General features: G+C 48.9%; 2 protein-coding genes across 6 annotated transcripts in view; both read left to right on the plus strand.

The window, feature by feature from the left end:
- Nucleotides 1-1,411: 1,411 nt before the first annotated feature.
- Nucleotides 1,412-24,735, plus strand: part of LOC308595546 (uncharacterized protein) — a 124,358-nt gene continuing 101,034 nt past the window's right edge. Inside the window, exons 1-4 of one of the 4 annotated variants that reach the window (XM_081209871.1) lie at nt 1,412-2,056; nt 3,830-4,320; nt 17,312-17,393; nt 18,224-18,306. In XM_081209871.1, the coding sequence (XP_081065997.1) occupies nt 3,907-4,320; nt 17,312-17,393; nt 18,224-18,306 (579 nt within the window). In that variant the 5' untranslated portion in view covers nt 1,412-2,056; nt 3,830-3,906. Of the gene's footprint in view, nt 2,057-3,829; nt 4,321-4,706; nt 4,789-5,716; nt 5,800-17,311; nt 17,394-18,223; nt 18,307-24,735 lie in introns of all 4 variants that reach the window. The other 3 variants (XM_081209870.1, XM_081209866.1, XM_081209867.1) reach the window with 3 other exon arrangements.
- LOC308595821 (zinc finger and SCAN domain-containing protein 23-like) lies at nt 15,466-17,301 on the plus strand. 2 transcript variants are annotated; one of them, XM_081210558.1, is made up of 2 exons: nt 15,466-15,631; nt 16,692-17,298. In XM_081210558.1, exons 1-2 carry the CDS (start codon nt 15,601-15,603, stop codon nt 17,183-17,185), a joined length of 525 nt encoding a protein of 174 aa, XP_081066684.1. In that variant the 5' UTR covers nt 15,466-15,600; the 3' UTR covers nt 17,186-17,298. The 2 variants fall into 2 exon arrangements, with proteins under 2 accessions (XP_081066684.1, XP_081066685.1); XM_081210559.1 differs by lacking the exon at nt 15,466-15,631 and adding an exon at nt 16,180-16,506 and having other exon boundaries at nt 16,692-17,301.

Genomic DNA, 24,735 nt, shown 5'->3' on the forward strand with positions numbered 1-24,735 from the left:
CACTGATCAATGTCTCTACGTACTGGCTCACTGGAGAAACTTCAGAAATTCCTATAGACATGTGAGCTCAGCTACTCAGCAGCCCCTCTGCCTGAGGGATAATCCCTGGCATCCTGATACCTGAGGGCCAGACAGGTTGCCATTCCAGGAATAAGAAACCCAGATAAAGACAAAAGGGTGTGATTCACTTGGCTGGGAAAAGTAAGTATCTGTTTTGTTTCACTTGATAGGTGTTTGGGGGAGGGCAAGGGGAACCATGGGGCAGGGTCCAGGATGCTCAGATTCCTGCCACCAGACCTCCCCTTTCATGATGTAACCGTGATGTATGAGTGATGTAGTTTGGGGGGTGTAACATGGGGATTAGCAGCTAATAAAAGTTTGGGGGCTCTTTTGTTTGGGGCTTCCATCTTGTTCCACCTGGGGGCAGGTGGGAGTCCTGTCGCGACAGTCTTCAATAAAGACCAAGCCTCCTGGCTGCTCTTTTGCTCTGGTATTCCTGGCTGGTGTCCTTATTTTTTGTCCAAGGGAGCCCTCATATTTCTCCGTTAACATCAGGATGCATCATCAAGATATAGATATGTCACAGAAAGGGTGGAAAGGGTGTGGTCTCAGGCAGAACCTGGGACCCAAGCATGCCCCTGTCCATCAAATACAGTCTTTCACATGTCCTCCCAAAGGAAAGTATTTAATATCACCGGTCATGACTCCTTGGCTGTATCTTGCCCGGCAGACGTGACTGTACATCTCTGGGATTATGGTGGGCTCTCTGACCCCTCCCCTAATACCTCACTTCCCTGGGCCCTAAATGCCATTGGCACGGAGAAGACTGATGCCACGAGTGATTTCTTACGAATTTCTAAAATTTTCCCATTAAGCCAGAACCTAGATCCGTTTATCAGCGAATTGCTACATTTGGTTTTGAAACTGTCTGTTTTCCTTTCTTGGAGAGAGACCTGGGGCTCAGCGGGGCGTGTTAGGGTCCCGAGCTGAGTCTCCCTTGCAGATACAATGCCTTTGTTTCTTTCTCTCTCCCCCCCCCCCATTAGAGCACAATTTTTATTAATTTAAAAAGACTATCAGTTTTTAGTAGTTCCATACAGTAGCTTCAATAACAGCAACTATGTTATAAAGAACAAAAGTTCAGTTAGTTAAAGGGAAAGATTGCAGGGGAGATTAAGCAAGATGAACTAGGGAATGTATCAAGTTTTGTTTAATTCAGTTATCCGGACCTTTTGCTTTAGTTTAAACAAAACTTGTGCAACCATACATTGTGACATTATGTTAGGGGAAACAGGGGAAAACACTATGGAAAACACTTGTTGCAAATTCTGACTGGAATTTGTTTCTTTCTCTTGACACGAGGGATTTGGTTTCACGGGTGAAAGGCAGGGAACGTGCGCGAGTGAATAATGGTCTGGTGATGCGCCGCGGAGACTCTTTGTCTTTGCCTCGTGGTGTGGAGAAGAGGCAAGGCTCGTGGGGGGGGGGAGGTCTCCCACCCCCCTTCCCAATTCCCGGTAACAGTAGCGGCACCGCCGCCTGCAGGAGGGAGGTCCATAGTTTCACGATGCGCTGTGGTTTGTTCCCGGTTTTGGGCAGAGGTTGGGGGCTTCAGCTGGGGATTCGCGAGCTGTGATTCGCGCACTGCGGGCGACTGGTGACATTTTATGGGGGGGGGGGTGGCCCTCTTCCAACTCTTCCATTCCCGGATCCTCCGAGGGGCTTTCCTGCTTCTTGTACAGCCTTTCCTCCTGCAAGTTGCTCCTCCTGTTTCTGGACCAGGAAGGGAGAAGCTCAGCCCCCAGCGCCCCCTCCCCCCCCCCCAATAAGCCTCCTGCGCTCGAGAGGGAGAAAGGAGGGAGCTGGCTGCGCTCGGCTTGCCAAGGGTTAAAAGGAACCGAGCTGGATTCCTATAGGGGACAGGAAGTCCAGGCGAGGGGGGGGGGTCAGGTCCTCCAGAGCAAAAGCCCCTCCCTCCCCAGTCTTTTCCTGCGAGGAAGGGGCGCTTTTGTCTCTCTCTGCGAATGCTGTCCCCGTGAAGCCGGCTGGGATCCCGGTGAGTTTCCCTTCTCCCCCCCCCTCCAGGGTGCCCTGGGGAGAAGGGGAGTCCCTGGGCTGCAGGGAGAGGGTGGGGGGCTGCTCAGCTCATGGGGGGGGACACCCCAAGTCAGGACACCCCAAGTCTTGCCAGGGAGGGGCGACTTCGCAGGAGGACGGCAGCTCTGCGCTTCCTTTGCGTGGGTGTGCTGCTGGATCCTTTGGGGAGGGTCTTGGCCTGAAGGAAAAAAGGCATGGGGGGGGGGAGGGAATCCTATTCAGATTTTTGGATCTCAGTCGCGCTTATTGATAGAGGGTGTAGCCGGAGGGAAACAGTCGGACATTAAATACACGCTAAAACCTTAAATTTGAGCGATGCAATAATAAAATAAAGACTTTGGGCAGATTGAAGGAAGATAAAAGAAAGTCCTTCCTTCCTGCGATGTGGACTAAATAAAACCTTTGGGTTTTTTAAAAAATAATATTTATTATTTTTCCAAAAACACTAATTAAAAAAGCGAGAAAAAGAAAAACAATACAATACAACACAACAAATTAACAAAACAAGACAAAGACAATAAAGTAAATCAGACAATTTGATTATCCCATCTTTCCTTCACTTTTTTCCACGACCTCCTCACACCTCCCTTTTTGTATTCCACTTCTGTTAATTATTTCAGCAATTCCTTTCCATCTTCCTCTGTTTTCTATCCTATAATTATCTTAGCTCATTCTAACCTTATTTTTTCCCTTTAATACTCTGTTAACCTATCTGTACCTAATTCCTTATAATATTTCTACTAAAGCCATATAACTTCATTTCAACTAAAACCTTTGGAACTCGTTCCCGTAAGAGACAGAAAGGGGCACCAACGGAGGGCGAGGCCAGTTGGTGGAGCGGGAGGAGAGGGCGGGGGGGGGGCTCCCGTGCTCTGTCTCCCCCCTTGGAGGCTGCGAGGCTTCAGAGTCCCACTTGCTGCAGGTGGAGAGAGGGGCTCTTGCGCCCCAGTCCTGCTGGTGGGCTTCCCATGAGGGGCCCCTGGTTGGCCCCTGCGGGAAGAGGAGGCTGGACACAAGAGGGGCCCCTTTGGCCTGATCCTGCAGGGCTCCTCTTCTCTTCTGGGGCTGAGTCCTCCAGATGCAAGTGGGCCCTCCATTCTCCTTCCGTCAGAGGCAAAGCTTTCCCCACCCCCACCCATGAAGCAGACAGGGCTGCTATCCAGACTCCTGGCTGACACTGGCATGTCCATTCAGACACGCAACCCCTCCAATGTTCAGAGGATATTTTGAGACTGAACAGAAAGCCCTGCAGAGAACCTTAGCTGTGATTCCTGCACCACCAGGGCACTGGGCTGATTCATCTCCCAGGAAGATCAACAGAATCATATCAACAGAAGATCAACAGAATCATCAACTTCACTTCTCAATGGCTGCTTGCAGATTTTGAATTGCGTCACTCGATTCCACCATAAATCTTAGGGAAACATCCAAAGTTATTTGGTGTCTCTAGGCAGAATAATCACTTTTGCTGGGTTTCAGGGGTGGCGGCCAAAGGCAGGGGACTATCTCAGGTGTCGAAGGTTGCCGTCCAGCCATTTTGGCTGGCTTCAGCGGGATTTCAAAGGGCTTTAGAAGGCCTCAAAGGAAGGGAGGATCAATAAACCTCATAGTCTGGGTGGAGGTGCAGTCCAGAGCTGGCTCTCCCAAGACTCATATATGCTTCCTAGCAGAACCCTTTTCTTCTCCTGACAACGTGTCAGTTTTGTAACACAACCATGTTTTTGTATTGTAGAAATTGCTATTACCTCTAATTCGGACAGACAGAACGTGGATTCCTTCATCTCTCTTGGAGGCTTCCTGAAAGCACAGATGGATGAGCAAGACTCAGCTGGCCCTGAAACCGGAAGAGGCCATGCCATCAAAACTGAGAGCAGTGGGGGATTCTGGGAAAACTATGTGCAGAAGATTATGGGTGGGGAGGACACCTTCCACTCAGATGTGAAGAACCAGCAGTTCATGCAATTCTGCTTCCAGGAGGCCAAAGGACCTCGAGAGGTTTGCAGCCGACTCTACAGCCTTTACCATCAATGGCTGAAGCCAGAAAGGCACACGAAAGCTGAGATGCTGGAACTGGTGATCTTGGAGCAGTTCCTGGCTGTCTTTCCACTGGAGATGGAGAACTGGGTGAGGGAATGCAGGGCAAAGACCAGTTCCCAGGTGGTGGCCCTGGCCGAAGGTTTCCTCCTGAGTCAGGCAGAGGAGAGGAAGCAGGCAGAGCAGCAGGTGAGAGAGACTTTTCTGTGGTTCAGAACATGAGGGTGGTTGTTGTTTGTCGTTTAGTCGTGTCCACCTCTCGTGACCCCCTGGACCAGAGCACGCCAGGCCCTCCTGTCTTCTACTGCCTCCCGCAGTTTGGTCAGACTCATGCTGGTAGCTTCGAGAACACTGTCCCACCATCTCATCCTCTGTTGTCCCCTTCTCCTTGTGCCCTTCATCTTTCCCAACATCAGGGTCTTTTCCAGGGAGAACATAAAGGAGAGTATCCCAAAATTCCCTATTAATGGCCCGTTCCTTTTTGGAAAACATTCAAGGAGTGAGATTGGATGCCTCTGCCATTTCTTTTCCAATACGTCTCCCCATTCTGTTTTGAATCTTTGTTGCTCTTTCAGGGAAAAGATCTGTTTGCAGAAATGGACCTGGATTCCTCTGAGACTGAAAGGACTCCATTGGACACCAGAGAGAGGCCACTGGGTAAGGAAGAAAGCATCCCGTCCCGTCTCCCTTTGGTGACATTCTGTGGATTTTGAAACAAATCCATGGGTTCTGTTCATCTTTTGGGAGAAGGCCCTTGGGAACAAGAACTCCAAGGAAGGGAGATGTGCAGCATTTTTACCGAGCTAAAATATGCAATGAGTTGTTGGCATCAGTCCGTCTCAAGAGTCAATGGAGTGTATCCCTGGTGATGAAGTCAGACTGCTGTGTTAGCGCCAACTTCCCTGGAGAGCAAGCCAGCGCAGTGTGTATGGAGGTGCTGGGCTGCCCAGATGACATGACCCCCCTCCCAACCTTGCTTATGTGGCCACGGAAAGCAGAGCAAGACATTTGGAGCCTCCTTGGCCGCAAGAGTTGCTGGAAGGTCTACAAGGTGCCATTCAACCACCTTAGGGACCCCACTCTGGTTTACTGCAAGGCAGCAGGCGTAGATTTTTTCTCAAGTTTTACTCTCACAAATGAGCATAGCTGCAAAGCAGCGGAGGTTTAGGATCAGAGTTCTCCATCTTCTAGATGGGTTACCTTCCCAGGTTGACAAGGCCCATCTGCTCCTCTGAAATGGGTACAAATGTCAAAATGCACTCAGCAGATGAGACTTTTTCGGAGGCCCATCTGTACAGTGGTACCTCGGGTTAAGAACTGAATTCGTTCTGGAGGTCCGTTCTTAACCTGAAACTGTTCTTAACCTGAGGTACCACTTTAGCTAATGGGGCCTCCTGCTGCCACCGTGCGATTTCTGTTCTCATCCTGAAGCAAAGTTCTTAACCCAAGGTACTATTTCTGGGTTAGCGGAGTCTGTAACCTGAAGCGTCTGTAACCTGAGGTACCATTGTAGTTTGAGACATAGTACTCAACCTCAGAGGAAAACATGCCCTCATGGCCTCCCACCCACCTTTGTCTCTTTCAGGTGACAGAAGGATGACAGCAAGACCTCCTCATCCATCTTTACATGGTGGCAGAAGGGAAGCAGTGGCTGTGGAACCAGATCAGGTTGGCGGAAAGAGCACTGGAGGGGTACGGGGGGGGGCAGCCAGGGTGCCTCTGGCCCCCAAGGAATCTCTCTCCTCCTCTTGGCTTCTGTCCAAGCTTCTCTGAAGGCATCTTTGTCAAGGGCAGCCTAGACAGAAGCCAGGAGGCTGGGAATGCCATTTGAGAAGCTTAATGGGCTGAGAACAAGGAACAGCCACCTTGCCTTAACTCGCCTTCTGAAGGTCACTTGTATGATTTATAAGTCATTGCAGTTTTATTTCTAGAGTCACCACTGAATGCTAAAATAGGCTTCTGTGCAGTTTACACACCATGCAAAACAGTGGCCAGGATTCAGCTAACCAGCCCCATCAGTTTCACAGGGAGGGTTTCCCTCCCCACCCCTCCCTGTACCCACCTGTGCCTCTTGAAATTGGCTTTAGGGCATTGGGAGGGTCCCCTTCCCCCGAACGGCACACAGGGAAACGAGCAGAAATCCTTCTGTCTGGCAAATGGGAATGTTGCACGGCTGGGAGGCTCTGAAGAAAACAAGGTGGAGTTCCACCCATTTACACCAAGATTAATGTCCATCATTAAAATACACGATAAAAGAATTCCATTGAGACACAGGTAGTTGGTCTGCCGTAGTCGAAACAAAATAAAGCAATTCCTTCCAGTAGCACCTTAGAGACCAACTAAGTTTGTTATTGGTATGAGCTTTCGAGTGCATGAAAAAGAAGAAGTGTAAAGATGTGTGCATCTGAAGAAGTGTGCATGCACACGAAAGCTCATACCGATAACAAACTTAGTTGCTCTCTAAGGTGCTACGGGAAGGAATTTATTTATTTTGTTTCCATTGAGACATTAAAAGATGCATCAATAACATGCACTGGAATGCATTAATCCCATTAAAACAACACAGCAGAGAACAGACAGAGAACTGCAGAGCAGGCTTCCAGTCCCACCTACCTTAAGGGAGGCAGCCCCCATGACAGCAAGGGATCATTGGTGAACAAAATCCAATGATGGCAGAGTTGGCACAGTTGGTTTGTTCTACGTTTCTTCTATATACCGTATTTTTCGCCCCATAGGGCGCACCGGCCCATAGGGCGCACCTAGTTTTTTGGGGGGGAAATAAAGGGAAAAAAATTTATTTCCCCCCCAGGCGCAGGGCTGGGGCGGGGGAAGCCAAAGCTTCCCCTGACCCCAGCCCCCAGAACAGGCTGCTATCCGCAAACCTAGGGAGACTGGCACGACTTTGCGCCGGGCTCCCACGGCTTGCGGAGAGCTGCCCGAAGCCCGGGGCACACTTCTCAGCGCGCCCCGGGCTTCGGGATGCAGGCAGCTCCCCCGTAGCCTTGGGAGACCGGCGGGAACTTCCGCGGGCTCCCAAGGCTTGCGTATAGCTTCCTGAAGCCTGGAGAGCAAGAGGGGTCGGTGCGCACCGACCCCTCTCACTCTGCAGGCTTCAGCGAAAGCCTGCATTCGCCCCATAGGATGCACGCACATTTCCGCTTCATTTTTGGAGGGGAAAAAGTGCGTCCTATAGGGTGAAAAATACGGTATTTACGATTCGGCCACCCTCTCCAGAAAATAAGATAAAAAGCTATTTACAAGTGAGGAAGGGATGTTGGACTAATATTGATATGAACAAGCAAAAATGGAAACTGTGTATGATCTGAAATGAAGAAAGGAGGAGGAGGGGAAGTTCAAGTATGATTGTGTTGGAAAGACAGAGTAATTCCCCTCACTTCCATTTAAAAACAACAGACAAAGGGAAATAGACTGAGATTTGTGTGTGCTACTGACGGAATGTAATCGAAGATAAAGTTTAATTGGGCCATAAGTCTCTTGCTGTAAGGAAAATAATTTGGAGGCTGAGTTAAGAGATTCTTGGGAGTTGGAAAGGAGTATTAAATCTTTAACGTGTTTGAAAACTGCCCACCATTTCTTAGGCTGAGGGGGAAATGGTGAAGATCTGTGACATGTTTTACTAGTGAGACAGAATGGTTTCTAGCAGACTGTCACCTGTTCCAAGACATCGAAGCAAGGGGTGGAGAGATAAGACCTCTGAGCAACTTTGAGATTCAGTTCTGCCTGAAGCCACGATGGGAGAAAACAACAGTTAGGAAGTGAAAGACAATATCCTATATGGACAGAAGGAATCTCCATGGATATAACAGTTTTCACACACAGGGCTGAATAAAGTTAATAGTTTCAGTTCCTCACTTGAAGCTTTATAAATTTATCTATTGAGCACATCACAAATGGAAATAATTAATTATGTAGCTGTTGACTAAGGGATTATTATTACAATAACTGAAATGTAACTGACATTAATTAAGATTATGGAACATAATGATATAAGATCGGAAATGCACCCAAACCATCATGCAGAGAGTCACTTTAACTAAAATGTATTAACTGGAAGTTGATTGGCACTTTGATAATTGTATAATTTGGGAATTAATTGCTCTTGTTATAATTTGGCTATTATTGGGGTTATATTGGAAAACTAATAAAAAATATTAAAATAAAAGAACAGAGCAATGTGTAGTAGATCATCTTCATTCTGACTAAGAGGAGGACCTTTTTCTTTCTCTTTTAGGGTCTAGTGTGCTTTGAAGATGTCGCTGTTCATTTCACAGACGAAGAATGGGCGTTGCTGGATCCTGACCAGAGAGCTCTGCATAAGGAAGTCATGGAGGAGATCTGTGCGATCATGGACTCTCTTTGTAAGGCTCCCTGTTGGATCATAATATGTGTTTGGGAATTCCATACATAGCTCTATGTGATCAACCTTCCAGATTTTGGTGGAACTCACTGCGCCATCTGGGATTCTAACATGCTGCACAGCTCACCTTAAATGGAGGGCTAAAGACTGTTTTGTCTTTGAATATTCTTCCTCCAATGATTAGCCTGGTCTGAACTGCCCAGGCCTTTTGAACTCTTGGTTATAGAGAAGTCTCACATCCCATCCCAGAGAATTAAGTAAGTAAGTAAGTCAGTAAGAGAAGTGACAGAAGTCAAAGTAGTTTCTGTCAGACGTTTCTGTTTCTAGTTTTGTTTTTGTTTCTCATGGTTTTGGTTGCCCAAAGAGACAATTGTCATTGGAGATGGAGCAGATTCCATAATGGGGGCAAACAAATTCCATCCTATGAAAGAGCTTGACTTTTCAAATTTCAGGTCTTCATAAATATTTCAGTTAATGCCAGTCAACAAATGAAGTCAAACCTATAGTAAGACTTCACATCTAACTCACTCCCTTCAGTTCTTCCTCTATCACAGGTGTTAAATAGTATTTTTCAAAAATTGGGGTCTCCATTTATTCCTCGGGTTCTAATACATTTCCCTCTTTGTTGCAGGTGGTGGTGAACTGGAAATTAAGAACAAGGGAGGCAATGACAACATCCACACATTGGAGAAGCCATATGAATATTCTGAGTTTGGAAAGAGGTTCAGTCTGAGCGTCCCTCTCACTTCTCATCACAGAATTCACAGCAAAGAGAAACCATATCAGTGCTTGGAATGTGGAAAGAGCTTCAGTCTGAGCACCCATCTCACTTCTCATGAAAGAATTCACAGTGGGGAGAAACCATATCAGTGCTCAGAATGTGGAAACAGCTTTAATTCCAAGAGAAGTCTCACATCCCATCAAAGGATTCATACAGGAGATAAACCCTATCAGTGCTTGGAATGTGGAAAGAGCTTCAGCTGGAAGGAAAGTCTCACTTCACATGGAAGAATTCACACAGGGGAGGAGCCATTTAAGTGCATGGAATGTGGAAACAGTTTCAATTCCGAGAGGAGTCTCATTTCCCATCAAAGAATTCATACAGGTGAGAAGCCCTACCAGTGCTTGGAATGTGGAAAGAGCTTCAGTCAGAGGGCCAATCTCACTTTCCATCAAAGAATTCATACAGGGGAGAAACCCTATCAGTGCATGGAGTGTGGGAAGAGCTTCAGTCAAAGGGCCAATCTCACTTCCCATCAAAGAATTCATACAGGGGAGAAACCTTATCAGTGCATGGAATGCGGAAAAAGCTTCAGTCACAGGGCCCATCTCACTTCCCATCAAAGAATTCATACAGGGGAGAAACCCTATCAGTGTGTGGAATGTGGAAAGAGCTTCAGTCGGAAGGAAAGTCTCACCTCCCATCAAAGAATCCATACAGGAGAGAAACCCTATCATTGCATGGAATGTGGAAAGAGCTTTAATGCAAGCACAAATTTCCATCAACATCAGAGAATTCATCGTGGGGAGAAACCATTTCAATGCCTAGAGTGTGGAAAGAGCTTCAGTCAGAAGGAAAGGCTCATTTCCCATCAAAGAATTCATACAGGGGAGAAACCATTTCAGTGCATGGAATGTGGAAAGACCTTCACGTGGAAGGACAGTCTCACTTCTCATCAAAGAATTCATACAGGGGAGAAGCCACATCAGTGCTTGGAATGTGGAAAGAGTTTCAGTCGGAACTCAAATCTCATTTCTCATCAAAGAACTCACAGTGGGGAGAAACCATTTCAGTGCATGGAATGTGGAAAGAGCTTTGCCTGGAAGGAAAGTCTCACTTCCCATCAAGCAATTCATACAGGAGAGAAGCCCTATCAGTGCCTGGAATGTGGAAAGAGCTTCAGGAAGAGAGCCAATCTCACTTCCCATCAAAGAACTCACAGTGGGGAGAACCACGGAATTGTAGAGTTGGAAGGGACCTTGATTATCATCTAGTCCAACCTCTGCTTACAGACCTTCAAGGATAGAGAAACCACCACCGTCCAAGGGAGTCTGTTCCACTGTTGAAGAGCTCTTAACCACACCGGCTCTCTAACAAGACTCCCAGAAAATGAGCATTCATGTGTGTCTGCTTAAAGTTCGGGTGTGACATTCTGGTGTTTGTATTTAAAGTTCCACACACATGTAGCAAAATAATTAATTTAATAATGGCAACTACAGTGTAATAGTAGATTTAATGTTAGCTAGGGGTGGGGATAGCATGAATTTGGAATGCTGGGGTGAGTGGTGACTGGCTGAGAGTTTGAAAAGGGGGTTGAATAGAATAATTGAATCATAAATACAACGTAGCAAAAGTTGTGATAAATAGTAAATAAAAAAATGCACAACCAAACTGAACAATTTCCATATACATCACAGCAAAATCTAAAATAAAGATACAATAAACCAACAGGAAGAAACCCACCCCGCCCACTAAGCCCAAGAGTCTGTTCAGCTTCTGCAGCTGGAGTCAGTCTGGTCCCTCCCAGGCCAAATGGAAAAGGCCTGTAAGGAGGGAGCACATCTCCCAGGACTTGCAGCCAAGATGGTCTCTGGCCTCCTCAGCAGCCTCTTCAGTAGAGATGACTGGAAGGTGGAATGGAATGGGAGAGTGGGGGCAATTGTGGAGCAGGGCTGGTTAGATCAGTAGTAGAGAGGCAGCATTGTAATCCCCATTGTTGCAGTTGTAGTAGAGTAGCAACAAAAAGAAGAAGAAATGGGAACATTTGAAACCATACATTTATGTACATGAAGTTACCTTGAAACCCTTGTTTATTTTTTAATAAATCCATTGTATTCCACCACTCAGCTCATTATTCACTTCACATTTGGAGTGAAGTGTTCAGATTAGAGTTCTCTGGGGGAGTTTGGTGGAAGACCCAGCTCCTAGCTGTGCACCTTGAATGAAGTGGGAAGGTGGCGGAGGGATAGGTGGGCAGGGCCAGAGCCCCTCTCAGCAAAGGCGGTGGGAGCTCAACATGGGGAGATAAACTAGAGGACACTCAGAGCGTTCCAAGCACTGCAGAAGAACAAATGGCCTTCCTTCATCCCTTACCAGAATGGACCGGGCAGGGGGCTAGTTTATGGCGATACCCCCTTTGGGATGCCCCACAAGCTGTTGTTGAGTCCTTTGGTTAGAGCAGGGGTGTCCAAACTTTTTTCAAGGAGGGTCAGATTTGATGAAGTGAACATGCGTGAGGGCCAGCCAAAGTTGTGGAGCTGCAGGGGCCGGATTAAACACTGGCAGTTCCCTCACTGAGAGAAGCCAAGTTACAGGGAACCAGGCAGAGGGCCTTCTCGGTGGTGGCACCCGCCCTGTGGAACGCCCTCTCAACAGATGTCAAAGAGAACAACAACTACCTGACTTTTAGAAGACATCTGAAGGCAGCCCTGTTTCGGGAAGCTTTTAATGTTTGATGCATTACTGTATTTTAATATTTGGTTGGAAGCCGCCCAGAGTGGCTGGGGATGCCCAACCAGATGAGCGGGGTATAAATATTATTATTGTTGTTATTATTATTATTATGAGCCAGATTAGGGCCCCAAAACAGACTTTGGACATGCCTGGGTTAGAGCAAGGAAAAATGAGAAGGTAACCAGGGAAAAGAAGGAGCAAAGTGGGCTTTGAAGCTTTAGATCGTCTCTATTGATTGTGACCAAGGTTCAGTGTCCCTGCAAGCAAAGCAAGACGCAGCCTGGGAAAAGGTGTGCAACTGTCTTTTAAATATTCACAATCTGGGACACCCCCTTTCCAAGTGGCAGTGGGGGGGAGGCTACAAGGGGGGTCAGGCAGGTCAAGGTATGTCTCATTCCATGAGGATTAGAGAATTTACATATTCCAGACACAGTTGACACAAGGCCAATATTGACACTGGAAATGGGTTTTTCCTGGGGTTCATTGATAAGGGATGGTCCCCTCAGGCATCACACCTGGGCAAACAGTACAACATTTGAAGACAATTGGCTGTCTAGACCAGGGGTCTGCAACCCGCGGCTCCGGAGCCGCATGTGGCTCTTTTACACCTTTGCTGCGGCTCCAGGGCGGATACTAGCGAGGGGAGGAGGCGCATTGTGCGCCCCGACACTCCCCACTGTGGCGGGCACTGTACTGGCTGTGATGTCGCATGGGGGCGGTGCATGCGTTAGTCACGCACCGTCCCAACGTCACCTTCCCGCCCGCCCGCCCTCTACATTGTAAGGGGCATGTACGCTGGTCACTGCATTGAAAGGGGGCATGTACGCTGGTCACTGTTTTGAAGGGGAGTGAAGAACACACACACACAAAAAAGTAACTTGTTATTTTATGTTTATTTCTATGAAGAGGAGTAATTCTGAGGGGTCAAACAAAGAAATAATAAAAAAGTGACAAAAAAGTTATTTTTATAATGATGAGTTTTGCGGCTCCCAGTTTTTTTCCCTTCGGAAACAGGTCCAAGTGGCTCTTTTTGTCTTAAAGGTTGCAGACCCCTGGTCTCTAGACCCATCGATTGAAAGAAGATCATGGAAGATATTAGGTTTCCCAAAATGCATGGGGGAACACAGAGCACACAAGTTCCAAAAGCAAGAACCGTACGTTTACGAACGATTTTATACAAAGTTTCATTTGTATAACACTAGCTTTCCTTTGTGAAACAGCTCAGATAGAATGTTTCCACTTTCCCAGAGGAAGGAGGAGGAGGAGGAGGAGGACCGGGACAAGTTGCTCCTCCTGTTTCTGGGCCAGGGAGGGGGAAGCTCAGCCCCCGGCCAGGAGGGCCCCCCAAATAAAGCATCTCTGGGTGCTTTGCGCGCCATGCGCGTGGCTCCTCCGGGGCTCCTGCCCTCGAGAGGGAGAGAAGAGGGAGAGCTGTGTGCCCTCGGCCTGCCAAGGGTTAAACAGAAAGGAGCTGGATTCCTAGAGAGGGCAGGAAAGAAAGACGGGGAGGGCAGGTCCTCCAGAGCAAAAGCCCCTCCCCGCCTCCCCAGACTTTTCCTGCAAAAAAAAGGGGGCGCTTCTGTCTCTCTCTGTAAACGCTGCCCCAGTGGCGCCTGCTGGGATCCGGTGAGTCTCCTCTCTCCCTCTCCCAGAGGGTGCATTTGGGGGGGGGTGTCCCAGGGCTACAGGGGAACCTGCATGTGGGGAGCCTGTAAGGGGAGGACCCCCAAGTCAAGGAGTGGAGGGTCCTGCCAGGGAGGGGCGAGGTCGCAGGAGGGCAGCAACTCTGCTCTTCCTTTGCATGGATGCGCAACTGGCTCCTTTAAGAGGCGAGAGTTATGGGTTGTTGTTGCTGCTGCTGCTGAGTCCTTTAGTCGTGTCCGACTCTTCGTGACCCCCTGGACCCGAGCACGCCAGGCACTCCTGTCTAGAGGTTTATGGAAGAAGGTGATGTCCAAGTTCGCCTACTCTGTAAGAGTAAAATTCCCTCTGGGAATGGGGAGAATCGGTAATGGCATTGAATTTATACGGTTTCCAAAGACTAGTCCTCTTCCAGGGCTGTCAAGTCCAAAAGGGTACATTTTGACACTTCTTGTTATAATGTAACACGTTTAAGGCCATCGAAACCAGAATGGATACAATTAATGGACTTTCCCCATTGTCAGTCAGCCGCGCAAAGGCTGAGCTAAGGGCTTTGCAGCGATCCCCTGCCAGTTGCTGACTTTGCACAGTAGGGGTCGCTGTTCGGTAATACCCGATTGGCTAGCTGTCAGATTTTAAAGCACCCTATTGGTTGACCTCAGGGGATTCACAAAACAGGGAGTTAGTTCATAAAACAGTAATATGCCCTTTTCATTGATGCACATTGAGTTTACATTTCAGGAGTTGATTATTGCGAACGTACAAGATGATGGCTATGGCGGACTGTAGTGCTTATGCGACTGTGAACGAAGGCGGTTGGGCTCCTGGGTTTTGGGGAGGGAGGGGGAAACTGTTTCTGTGTAGTGCCCCCCCCCCATTTTCCGTTACAGATGCTTTAGCCGAGATTCCTGCATTTCACGAGGTTGGACTAGATGACCCTTGGGGTCCCTTCCAACTCTGTGATTCCTGACTCCCAAGCTATATAAATAAAGCAAGAAAGCCCTGAATTAATTGGGAGCCAAATACTTGAAAGCACACATATATATATGCATGCATTTTATAAAATGACAGAAGGCCAAACTCTGCTTAAAAACCTGCAAGGAAGGAGAGCAGGAGAAAACAAGCTTGTTTGTAGCCTCATGAATCAGAAGGATGGGGATGTGGCCCGTGGGCTTTTTTTATAAGACTGGGCAAGTTCTCTGTCACTTCTCGGCTTTTGATGTTGTTTAGTCGTTTAGTCGTGTCCGCCTCTTCGTGACCCCCTGGACCAGAGCACACCAGGCCCTCCTGTCTTCCACTGCCTCCCGCAGTTCAGTCCAACTCATGTTCATAGCTTCGAGAACACTGTCCCACCATCTCATCCTCTGTCGTCCCCTTCTCCTTGTGCCCTCCATCTTTCCCAACATCAGGGTCTTTTCCAGGGAGTCTTCTCTTCTCCTGAGGTGGCCAAAGTCTTGGAGCCTCAGCTTCAGGATCTGTCCTTCCAGTGAGCACTCAGGGCTGATTTCCTTCAGAATGGAGAGGTTGGATCTTCTTGCAGTCCATGGGACTCTCAAGAGTCTCCTCCAGCACCAGAATTCAAAAGCATCCATTCTTCGGCGATCAGCCTTCTTGATGGTCCAGCTCTCACTTCCATACATCACTACATATTAAAACTGAGGATTTTATCCGCATTCCATCGCCAGACCTGAAGCAAGATCTAAATGGATTAGCAGACAGGGATCATGGGGGGGGGGGGAATCCAGCGTAACGAGGGCTATAATGGTATAATTGTAGAGCTATACTGGGAAAACCACAGCTTTAACTATACGGACCTTCTCGGCTAGCCAAGGGTTAAACGGAGCAGAGCTGGCTTCCTAGAAGGGACAGGAGGTAAGGGGGGGGGGCAGGTCTTCCAGAGGAAAAGCACCTCACTTCAAGAGTTAAAGGGAACTGAGCTGCATTCCTGGAGAGGCCCGCCAATAAAAGGGGGGGGGGCTGTTGTCTTTCTCTGAAGATGTTGCCTCCGTGGCCCCTCCTGGGACCCGGTGAGTCCCCTCTCCCTTGACCCATAGGGCCCCATTGGGAGAAGGGGGGTCCCAGGGCTGCAGGGGGGCGTGCATGGGGGCGGGGGCTGCTCAGCTCCTGCAAGGAGTGGGGACGATGACCCCAAAATCAAGGAGCAGAGGGTCCTGGCGAGAGGGGCGAAGGCGCAGGAGCGAGGCAGCTCTGCGCTTCCTTTGCCCCTTTGGGGAGGGTCTTTGGGTGGGGGGGGGTAAGGCATGCAAGCCCCAAATTCAGATTTACATTTATTAACTGAAGTTGTAGCCAGACGGCTACATTCGGACATTAATGGAAGTTAGAAGGAGAGCTTGGCCTCAGTGATAAATGCTGGAAGATTTAGGACAGAGAAAAGAAAATCGCTCCATCTCACCGTGTGGAGTTAAACCCACCGATTCGAGATGGCTTTGAAAGAGGGCGAAGCCAGTTGGTGGAGCGGGAGGAGAGGGCGAGGGGGGGCTCCCGTGCTCGGTCTCCCCGTCGGAGGCTGCGAGGCTTCAAAGTCCCACTTGCTGCAGGTGGAGAGAGGGGCTCTTGCGCCCCAGTCCTGCTGGTGGGCTTCCCATGAGGGACCCCTGGTTGGCCCTTGCGGGAAGAGGAGGCTGAACTCAAGAGGGGCCCCTTTGGCCTGATCCTGCAGGGCTCCTCTTCTCTTCTGGGGCTGAGCTCCTCCAGATGCAAGTGGGCCCTCCATTCTCCTTCCGTCAGAGGCAAACCTTCCCCCCCCCCCATGAAGCAGACAGGGCTGCTATCCAGACTCCTGGCTGACACAGGTGTGTCCATTCAGACCCGCAACCCCTCCGATGTTCAGAGGATATTTTGAGACCCACAACTTCTACTTAATTTGATAACATGAAAAGAGGTATGTTTATATGATGTATAAAGAATTCATATGGTTAAACACAGCCGGTTACATTGTGGGTGGTATTGTTAGTTGGATTTAAGTAATTATAGATTTGATAGTGTTTTGTAGAATTTCCTAGCACCTCTTAATCTGGACAGAGAGAACTTGTCAGATCATCAAGGATTCCTTCATCTCTCTTGCAGGCTTCCTGAGAGCACAGATGCATGAGCAAGACTCAGCTGGGCCTGAAGCAGGAAGACATGATGACATCAGAACTGGAAGCAGTGGGGGATTCTGGGGAAACTCTGTGCAGAAGATCCTGGGTGAGGAGGACACCCTCTGCTCAGAGGTGCAGAGCCAGCAGTTCAGGCAGTTCTGCTTCCAAGAGGCCAAAGGACCCCGAGAGGTTTGCAGCCGACTCTACAACCTTTATCATCAGTGGCTGAAGCCAGAAAGGCACACGAAAGCTGAGATGCTGGACCTGGTGATCTTGGAGCAGTTCCTGGCTGTCCTTCCACTGGAGATGGAGAACTGGGTGAGGGAATGCGGAGCGGAGACCAGTTCCCAGGCGGTGGCCCTGGCCGAAGGTTTCCTCCTGAGTCAGGCGGAAGAGAGGAAGCAGGTAAGAGAGACTTTCCTCTGGATACTCCCAAGGGGCTCCAAACAGGAAGGAGAACATCCCCAAAAGCTCTACTAATGGCCCATCCTTGTTTGGGAAAGCAGCCATTGAATGTTATCAGATTGCCCTTCGTTTTTTGCCTCTGTTATTCCTTTTCTAACTCTTCTTCATATTCTCTGTTTTGAATCTTTGTTGCTATTTCAGAGGCAGGATCAGACTGCAGAAATGGGCCCAGATTCCTCTGAGACCAAAAGGACTCCGTTGGACACCAGAGAGAGGCTGCTGGGTAAGGAAGGAGGCCGTTCTCCGTTTGGTCCCTTTCTGTGGATATCAAAACGAATCCATGGGTTCTTTACATCTTTGGAGGGAGGACACTTGGAGCCAAGAGCCCCAAGGAGATGTGTATCTTTTACACATCTAAATTATGAAATGGACAAATGTCCAAATGCAGTCAGTGCTGGATGTAACATAAGCAGTCAAATACAGCATTTCCAGTTTGCCTAGAGTGGACATGCAGGGGAATGTTGGTCCAGCCAGTTCAACTTCCTGTTCCATCTGGTCTGGAGCATCCTTCCTTTGCATGTGACCAGGTAGGTGGGCGTGACCCTTCCAGACCCACAAAAGGTCCACCTCCTCTTTTGATGCCTTTTATTCTCTTGGACTGCACTGCTGGCTCTCAGCCACCAGGACATGGGCTCATTCTCATATGGGATGGACTCAAACCCTCTTCTGTAACTCTAAGCTAAAGCCTGCCTCCAGGGATCCAACTGTGAACTGAATGTGAGTAAACCTCTTGTTGCTTTTAAAAGAAGACTGTTGTGTCTTTATTCTTTTAGGAGATTCTTTTAGGAGATCTTATCTTTTAGGAGATCTTTAGGGGTCTTACCAGGAATATTAGAACTTAAGAGATTCTAACAGATCTGCAACTAGCTTCCTGCTGTATAAAGAGGGGGTTGTACTCTGCTGTATGAATAAACTCAGTTGTGTGAGTTAGGAAGGATAATATTTAATCAATATATCCTCTCCTGCTACCCACAACATTTCCACACTCGGAAGGTGAGACTTTTTGGAGAGCAGTTGAACTCCTGGCTTCCTACTTACCTCTGTCTCTTTCAGGTGACCAGATGATGCCAGCAAGACCTCCTCTTCCATCTATTCCTGGTGGTGAAGGAGAAGCAACGGCTGTGGAAGCAGCTCAGGTAGAGGGAGCCCTGTGGGGAAGGGGGTTGAGGGGTGGGGCAGCCAGGGTGCCTCTGGCCCCCAAGGAATCTCTCTCCTCCTCTTGGCTGCCCTTAACAAGGGCTGGAAATGACATTTGAGAAGGTTCAGTTGCTGAGAATGAGGACAGCCACCTTGCCTTAACTCGCCTTCTGAATGTCACTAGTCTGATTTATCAGTCATTATAATTTTATTTCCAGACTGATCGATGGATGCTGAAACAGGCTTCTAAGCGGTTGACAAACCATACAGAACAGTGGCCAGGAGGACCTACCCAGACCCATCCATTTCACAATGGCACTTCCCCCCCTCCAAGTGCTTCTCCCGCCCCAGGGCCCCCTTGAAGTGGGCTTTAGGGCAACAGAAGGCCCCCCCCTCCAGAAGAGCACACAGGGAGAGGAGAGTGGGAATCCTTCCATCTGGAAAAAGGGTTATGTTGTGCAATGTGGAGTTCCACCCATTTACACTAAGATTAATGTCCATTATTAAAATACAGAGTAAAACACACAGACACAAATATATTAATAGTAAAATAGTTTTAAATGTTTTAATTGCTTTTAATTTGTAGCACCTTAAATGGGGGTTGTTGTTTTTTATAATATTATATTATTTCATCATCTGCTGCAAATGTTAAAGATGTTTATATATATTTTAAGGTGTTTTAAAGGTGCTTTTATTGTTTACTTTGTTGTACCACCGTGAATGGTGGTTTTTATCTATGTATTTTTGTTTGTTCCATCTTGTTTTGTTTTTGGGGTTGGACATTGAGTGGGGTGGGGATTGGTTTTGTTTGGGCATAATTGTTTTTGGTTGTTTTGTTTTCTATTTTGTAAATGGAGGCTACTATGAGGCCTGGGATTGCTACCGTGGAGGGGCGAGGGAGGTATGGCGGTGGGGGCAGATGTTATAGGCGAAGGGGATCGAGATACGGATACGCTCGTACCCCTTCCAATCTGCGCCCCATCCCGAGAGACGAGGGTAGGGTGAGCAAGGATTACTCACCTCCTTCACTGGTGTTGTGCAATGCCAGGTCTATAGGCAACAAAACCGCTACCCTGCGAGACTTCTTTATCTCACAGGGAGTCGACTTGGCTTGTGTGACGGAGACCTGGGTGCGCGAAGGGGTAACTGTTACCTTACGAGAGATGGCGCCCCCGGGTTTCACCGTCCTCCACCAGTCACGGACTGTGGGCCGGGGGGGAGGGGTGGCAATATTAATCCGGGAAAATTGTTCTTTCAGGGCTCTACCATCGCCATCGATCCCCGGCATTGAATGTGTTGGCCTAGTGTGGGGCTCCGAGGAGAGCTTGGCTGTCTGGCTGGTGTACCGGCCACCTAGCGCACCAGCAGCCACCCTGTCAGGCCTGCTGGAGGCGGTGGCCGGCTGGGCCTTGGAGTTCCCTAACCTATTGGTATTGGGAGACTTCAACTTCCACGCTGATGCCACTCCCTCCTTACAGGCTCTGGACCTGGTGTCTTCCATGGCGACACTAGGGCTCTCCCAGTTTGTTTCGGGCCCCACACATCAAGCAGGCCACACGCTGGATCTGATCTTTGGCGCTGGTATAGATGTGATCATGTCTCCTTCGATGAAGGTGCCATGGTCTGATCACTACGCTCTGAAAGCCAGGATTGACTTTCCACCCCCACCCTGCTTAGGTGGCGAGCCGATTTGGGCTCGCCCGCAGAGGCTGATGGACCCTGATAGATTCCGTCAAGCCTTGCGGGACCTTGCTCCCCCTGGCGACTCATTGACTGAGCTTGTTGAGGGCTGGAATACCCAGCTCCTGGCAGCCATCGATGAGATCGCACCTAAGCGCCCTCTGCGACCCCGCAGAAACCGGGCCCCCTGGTTTACCGAGGAGCTTCGGAAAATGAAGCGGGACCTCAGACGGCTAGAGCGAGTATGGCGGGGTGCCCGTGACGGAGCCTCAAGAACATCTTATAGGGCTTTTATGAAAACCTATGAGATGGCAGTGAAGGCCGCTAAGAAGTCTTACTTCTTGGCCTCCATTGCATCCGCTAGCTCTCGCCCGGCACAATTATTTAGTATAATTCGGTCTTTAACGTCCCTTGAAGGACAGCCAAATTTAAATAACAATCTGACACATAGCTGTGAGGCATTTGCGAGCTTTTTTGCGGAGAAGGTCCTGTTGCTCCGCCATGACCTCCCTGCCAGTTTGGATACAATAAAGGAACTGGAGGCCCCTCGACTGTCCTCGGGTCCAGTATTGGACCACTTTGACCGGATATCTCCAGCCGATGGGGACAGATTCCTCCAAGCTGGAAAGCCCACCACCTGTCCTCTTGACCCGTGCCCATCCTGGCTGATTAGAGCGTGTCCAGACGAGGTGCGGGGCCCCCTGGGGGATATCATCAATTTGTCCCTTGGCACCGGGATATTCCCAGGGGAACTGAAGGAGGCGGTGGTGCGTCCACTCTTAAAGAAAACATCATTAGATCCTTTAGATCTATTCAATTGCCTCCCGATTTTGAATCTTCCGTTCCTGGGTAAGGTGATTGAGAGAGCGGTTGCTGAACAGCTTGGTAGGTTTCTGGATGAAACATCTGCTCTGGATCCATTCCAGTCCGGCTTCCGCGCTGGTCATGGGACTGAGACGGCTCTGGTCGCCCTAACAGATGATCTCCGTAGGCAGCTGGATCGAGGCGGGTCGGGGCTGCTGATTCTTCTAGATCTGTCAGCAGCCTTCGACATGGTCGATCACGAACTCCTGGACCACCGCCTTGCCGACGTGGGGATCCAGGGCACAGTCCTTCAATGGCTGCGCTCGTTTCTCTCTGGTCGGGGACAGAGGGTGGCGCTTGGGGGGGAATTGTCATCACGCCACTCCTTGGTGTGTGGAGTGCCTCAGGGTGCGATTCTCTCCCCGATGCTTTTTAACATCTTTATGCGCCCCCTCGCCCAGCTTGTCCGGAGTTTTGGGCTGGGTTGCCATCAGTATGCCGATGACACCCAACTCTATCTGTTGATGGATGGCCATCCTGACTCGGCCCCAGACACACTGACCAGATGTCTGGAGGCTGTGGCTGGATGGTTACGTGGGAGCCGGTTGAAGTTAAATCCTTCGAAGACAGAGGTCCTCTGGCTGGGGCGGGACGATATGGGATCGAGGGGGCAACTCCCATCTCTTGCGGGGGTGCAATTAGTGCCAGCACCGGCCGTTAAGAGTTTGGGTGTAATCTTCGATACCTCCCTCTCTATGGAGGCGCAGATTACAGCTATAACAAAGGCGGCATTTTTTCATCTCCGCCAAGCTAAGCAGTTGGCCCCTTATCTCTCTCGTCCTGACCTAGCCACTGTGATCCATGCGACGGTCACCTCCAGACTGGATTATTGTAACTCGCTCTACGTGGGGCTGCCCTTGAGACTGACCCAGAAACTCCAGCGGGTGCAGAATGCCGCGGCGAGACTCCTTATGGGGTCTTCGGCTGGGGAGGGCGGGATATAAATAAAATTTATTATTATTATTATTATTATTATTAAGATGTTAAAAGAAGCATGTCTGAGAGGAGAACTTTGTCTTTCTCTCTTAGGGTCCAGTGTGCTTTGAAGATGTCGCTGTTCATTTCACAAAAGAGGAGTGGGCGTTACTGGATCCTGACCAGAGAGCTCTGCATAAGGAAGTCATGGCAGAAAATCTTGGGATCATGGCCTCTCTCAGTAAGGCTCCCTGCTGGATCATAATGTGTGTTTTGAGATTCCATAAGTATCTCAGTGAAGAACCTCCCAGATTTTGATGGAGCTCAACAGAACCATTTAGAGCACCTGGGATTCTTATCTGGGATACAGCTTATCTTGAATGGAGGACTATTGACTGTTTTGTCTGTAAATATTCTTGCTTCATTTACGCCATTTTAAACAATGATCAAGCTGATCTGAACTACCCAGGCCTTTTAAAATGTAGGCTTCAGAGTTGTTGTGGAAGTAGCTTCTCTCAGGTCCTTTGTTATTGCTTCTATTGGTGTTAAGTTGTCCAAAGAGATGACCGAGATGGAACAGATTCCATGATTGGGCCAAACAAAATCCAGCTCTGTTGTAAGACCTCACATGTAAATAATACAGTGGTACCTCCGTTTACGAACTTCATTTGTTGCAGAGGTCCGTTCTTAACCCAAAACCATTCTTAACCTGAGGTGCGCTTTTGCTAATGGGGCCTCCCACTGCGGTGCATGTCTTCTGCTCACATTCTGGGGCAAAGTTCGCTACCTGGAACACCTACTTCCGGGTTAGCAAACCTCGTTACCCAAAGTATTCATAAGGAGGACGGTACGTAACCTGAGGTTCCACTGTAATAACACTTCAAATGGTGCTCAGAAATGGATCATGAGCCAGTGAAGATTTTTTAGGATTGGTGTTATACGTTCTTGGTGGCTGCTCCCAGTCCCCAGTCTAGCCGCCACATTCTGGATTAGTTGATGTTTCCGAGTTACCTTCAAAGGTAGCCCCATGCAGAGTGCATTGCAGTAGTAAAAGGTAAAGGTGAAGGACCCCTGGACAGTTAAGTCCAGTCAAAGGTGACTATGGGGTGCGGCACCATCTCGCTTCAGGCTGAGGGAGCCGGTGTTTATTCACCAAGCTGGAGATAAGCAGAACTTGCACCACTCTGGCAAGTCAGTCTGCAGGCAGGGAAGGTCTCAGCCAGCGTACCAGATAGAACTGGCAGACAGCTGCCCTGGGCACAGAATTGAGCTGTGCCTCCATGGAAAGCTGTGAGTCCAAAATGACCCCTAGGCTGTGCATCTGGCCCTTTAGGGACACAGCTACCCCATTCAGGAACAGGAAGCCCCCACTCCTGCCTGCCTCCTGTCCCCCAAAAAGAGTTCTCCAGTCTTGTCGGGATTTAAACTCCATCCACCATCCATCCTCCAACCACCTCCAGACAGCCACACAAGGCATTCACCACTCTCATTGGTTCTGATTTAAAGGAGAGGTAGAGCTGGGTATCATCCACATACTGATGAACACCCAGTCCAACCCTCCTGATGATCTCTCCCAGTGGCTTCATATAGATATTACAAAGCATAGGGGAGAGGACGGAGCCCTGAGGCACCCCACAAGTGAGCACCCAGGGGTCTGAAACTCATCCCCAAACACCACTTTCTGGACATGGCCCAGGAGGAGGAGGGGGAACCACTGCATAACAGTGCCCCCAGCTCCCAGCTCTTCTAGAGGATCCAGAAGGATGTCATGGTTGGTGATATCAAAGGCCACTGAGAGATCCAGCAGAAGTGGAAACAGCTTTCACCTTTGTCTTTAGCCTGCTGGAGATCATCAACCAGTGTGACCAAGGCAGTTTCCGTCCCATGACGAGTCTAATTTCAGTCTCTTTTATGAGCCAGGATGGGCAAGGATCAAAGAGACAGGTGGTTAGTTTCACTTGCCCAAGCATCCTGTCCACATCCTCAAAGGTAACAGATTGGAATTGGTCCCATGCAACTTGACTAGACAGGACCCTAGCATTCTCCTTCTCCGGCCCTGGTGCCATGGTGGAGTCTACCGCTTTCCAAAACTGAGCAACTTTATCTGCAAAAACCTGCAAAATGGTTGCAGGAGGTCTTGGGGTCCACACCAGGCTCCAATGGCAAATGTGGTTCCATTATATCGTGAACCACCTGAAAGAATCTCCTGCTGCCAGTTTCTGCAGAGGCTATAGAGGCGGTAATAAAGTCCTCGCCATCACTATCACCACTTAGTAGGCTCAGTGTTGAGCTCTAACCAGTGTCCAGCCCAATTCAGAATGAGTTTTCCCCCACTAGCTCTCTAGCCATCTCAGCAATTGTTTCATTGCCGTGAGCTCCAGGGAAACTACGTGGCCGTCTGGGCTCCATGCAATAGGAGAGGAAGAACTCCCTTCAGTTCTTCCTCTATCACAACATTCATTAGCATTGTTCAATAATTTGAGGGTTCATTTTTTCCTGTGGGTCTAATCCATTTCTCTCTGTACTGCAGGTGGTGATAAATTGGGAAGTAAGAACAAAGGAGACCAGGACAAAATCCACACAGTGGAGAAGTCATATAAATATTTGGAGTGTGGAGAGCGTTTCAGACAGAGATTGCATTCCACTTTCTATCAAATAAATCCCATGAGGAAGAAGCCATATCAATGTTCAGAATGTGGAAAGAACTTCAAGTGGAAAGATAGTCTCATTTCCCATCAAAGAATTCACAGTGGGGAGAAACTATATCAGTGCTTGGAATGTGGAAAGAACTTCATTCGCATCTCCCATCTCACTGCCCATCAAAGAACTCACAGTGGGGAGAAACCCTACCAGTGCTTGCAATGTGGAAAGAGTTTCAGCCAAAGGGCCAATCTAACTTGCCATGAAAGAATTCATACAGGGGAGAAACCCTACCAGTGCTTGGAATGTGGAAGGAGCTTCAATCAGAG

Source organism: Podarcis bocagei, assembly GCF_964188305.1.
Source record: "Podarcis bocagei genome assembly, chromosome: 10".
NCBI classification, from domain to species: domain Eukaryota; kingdom Metazoa; phylum Chordata; class Lepidosauria; order Squamata; family Lacertidae; genus Podarcis; species Podarcis bocagei.

Excerpts from the sequence above, each read along its gene's own strand:
- LOC308595821 (XM_081210558.1), top strand. The coding sequence starts at position 15,601 with ATGTTGCCTCCGTGGCCCCTCCTGGGACCCG. Across the intron at positions 15,632-16,691 it reads GTGGCCCCTCCTGGGACCCG|GCTTCCTGAGAGCACAGATG; the intron begins GTGAGTCCCCTC and ends TCTCTCTTGCAG.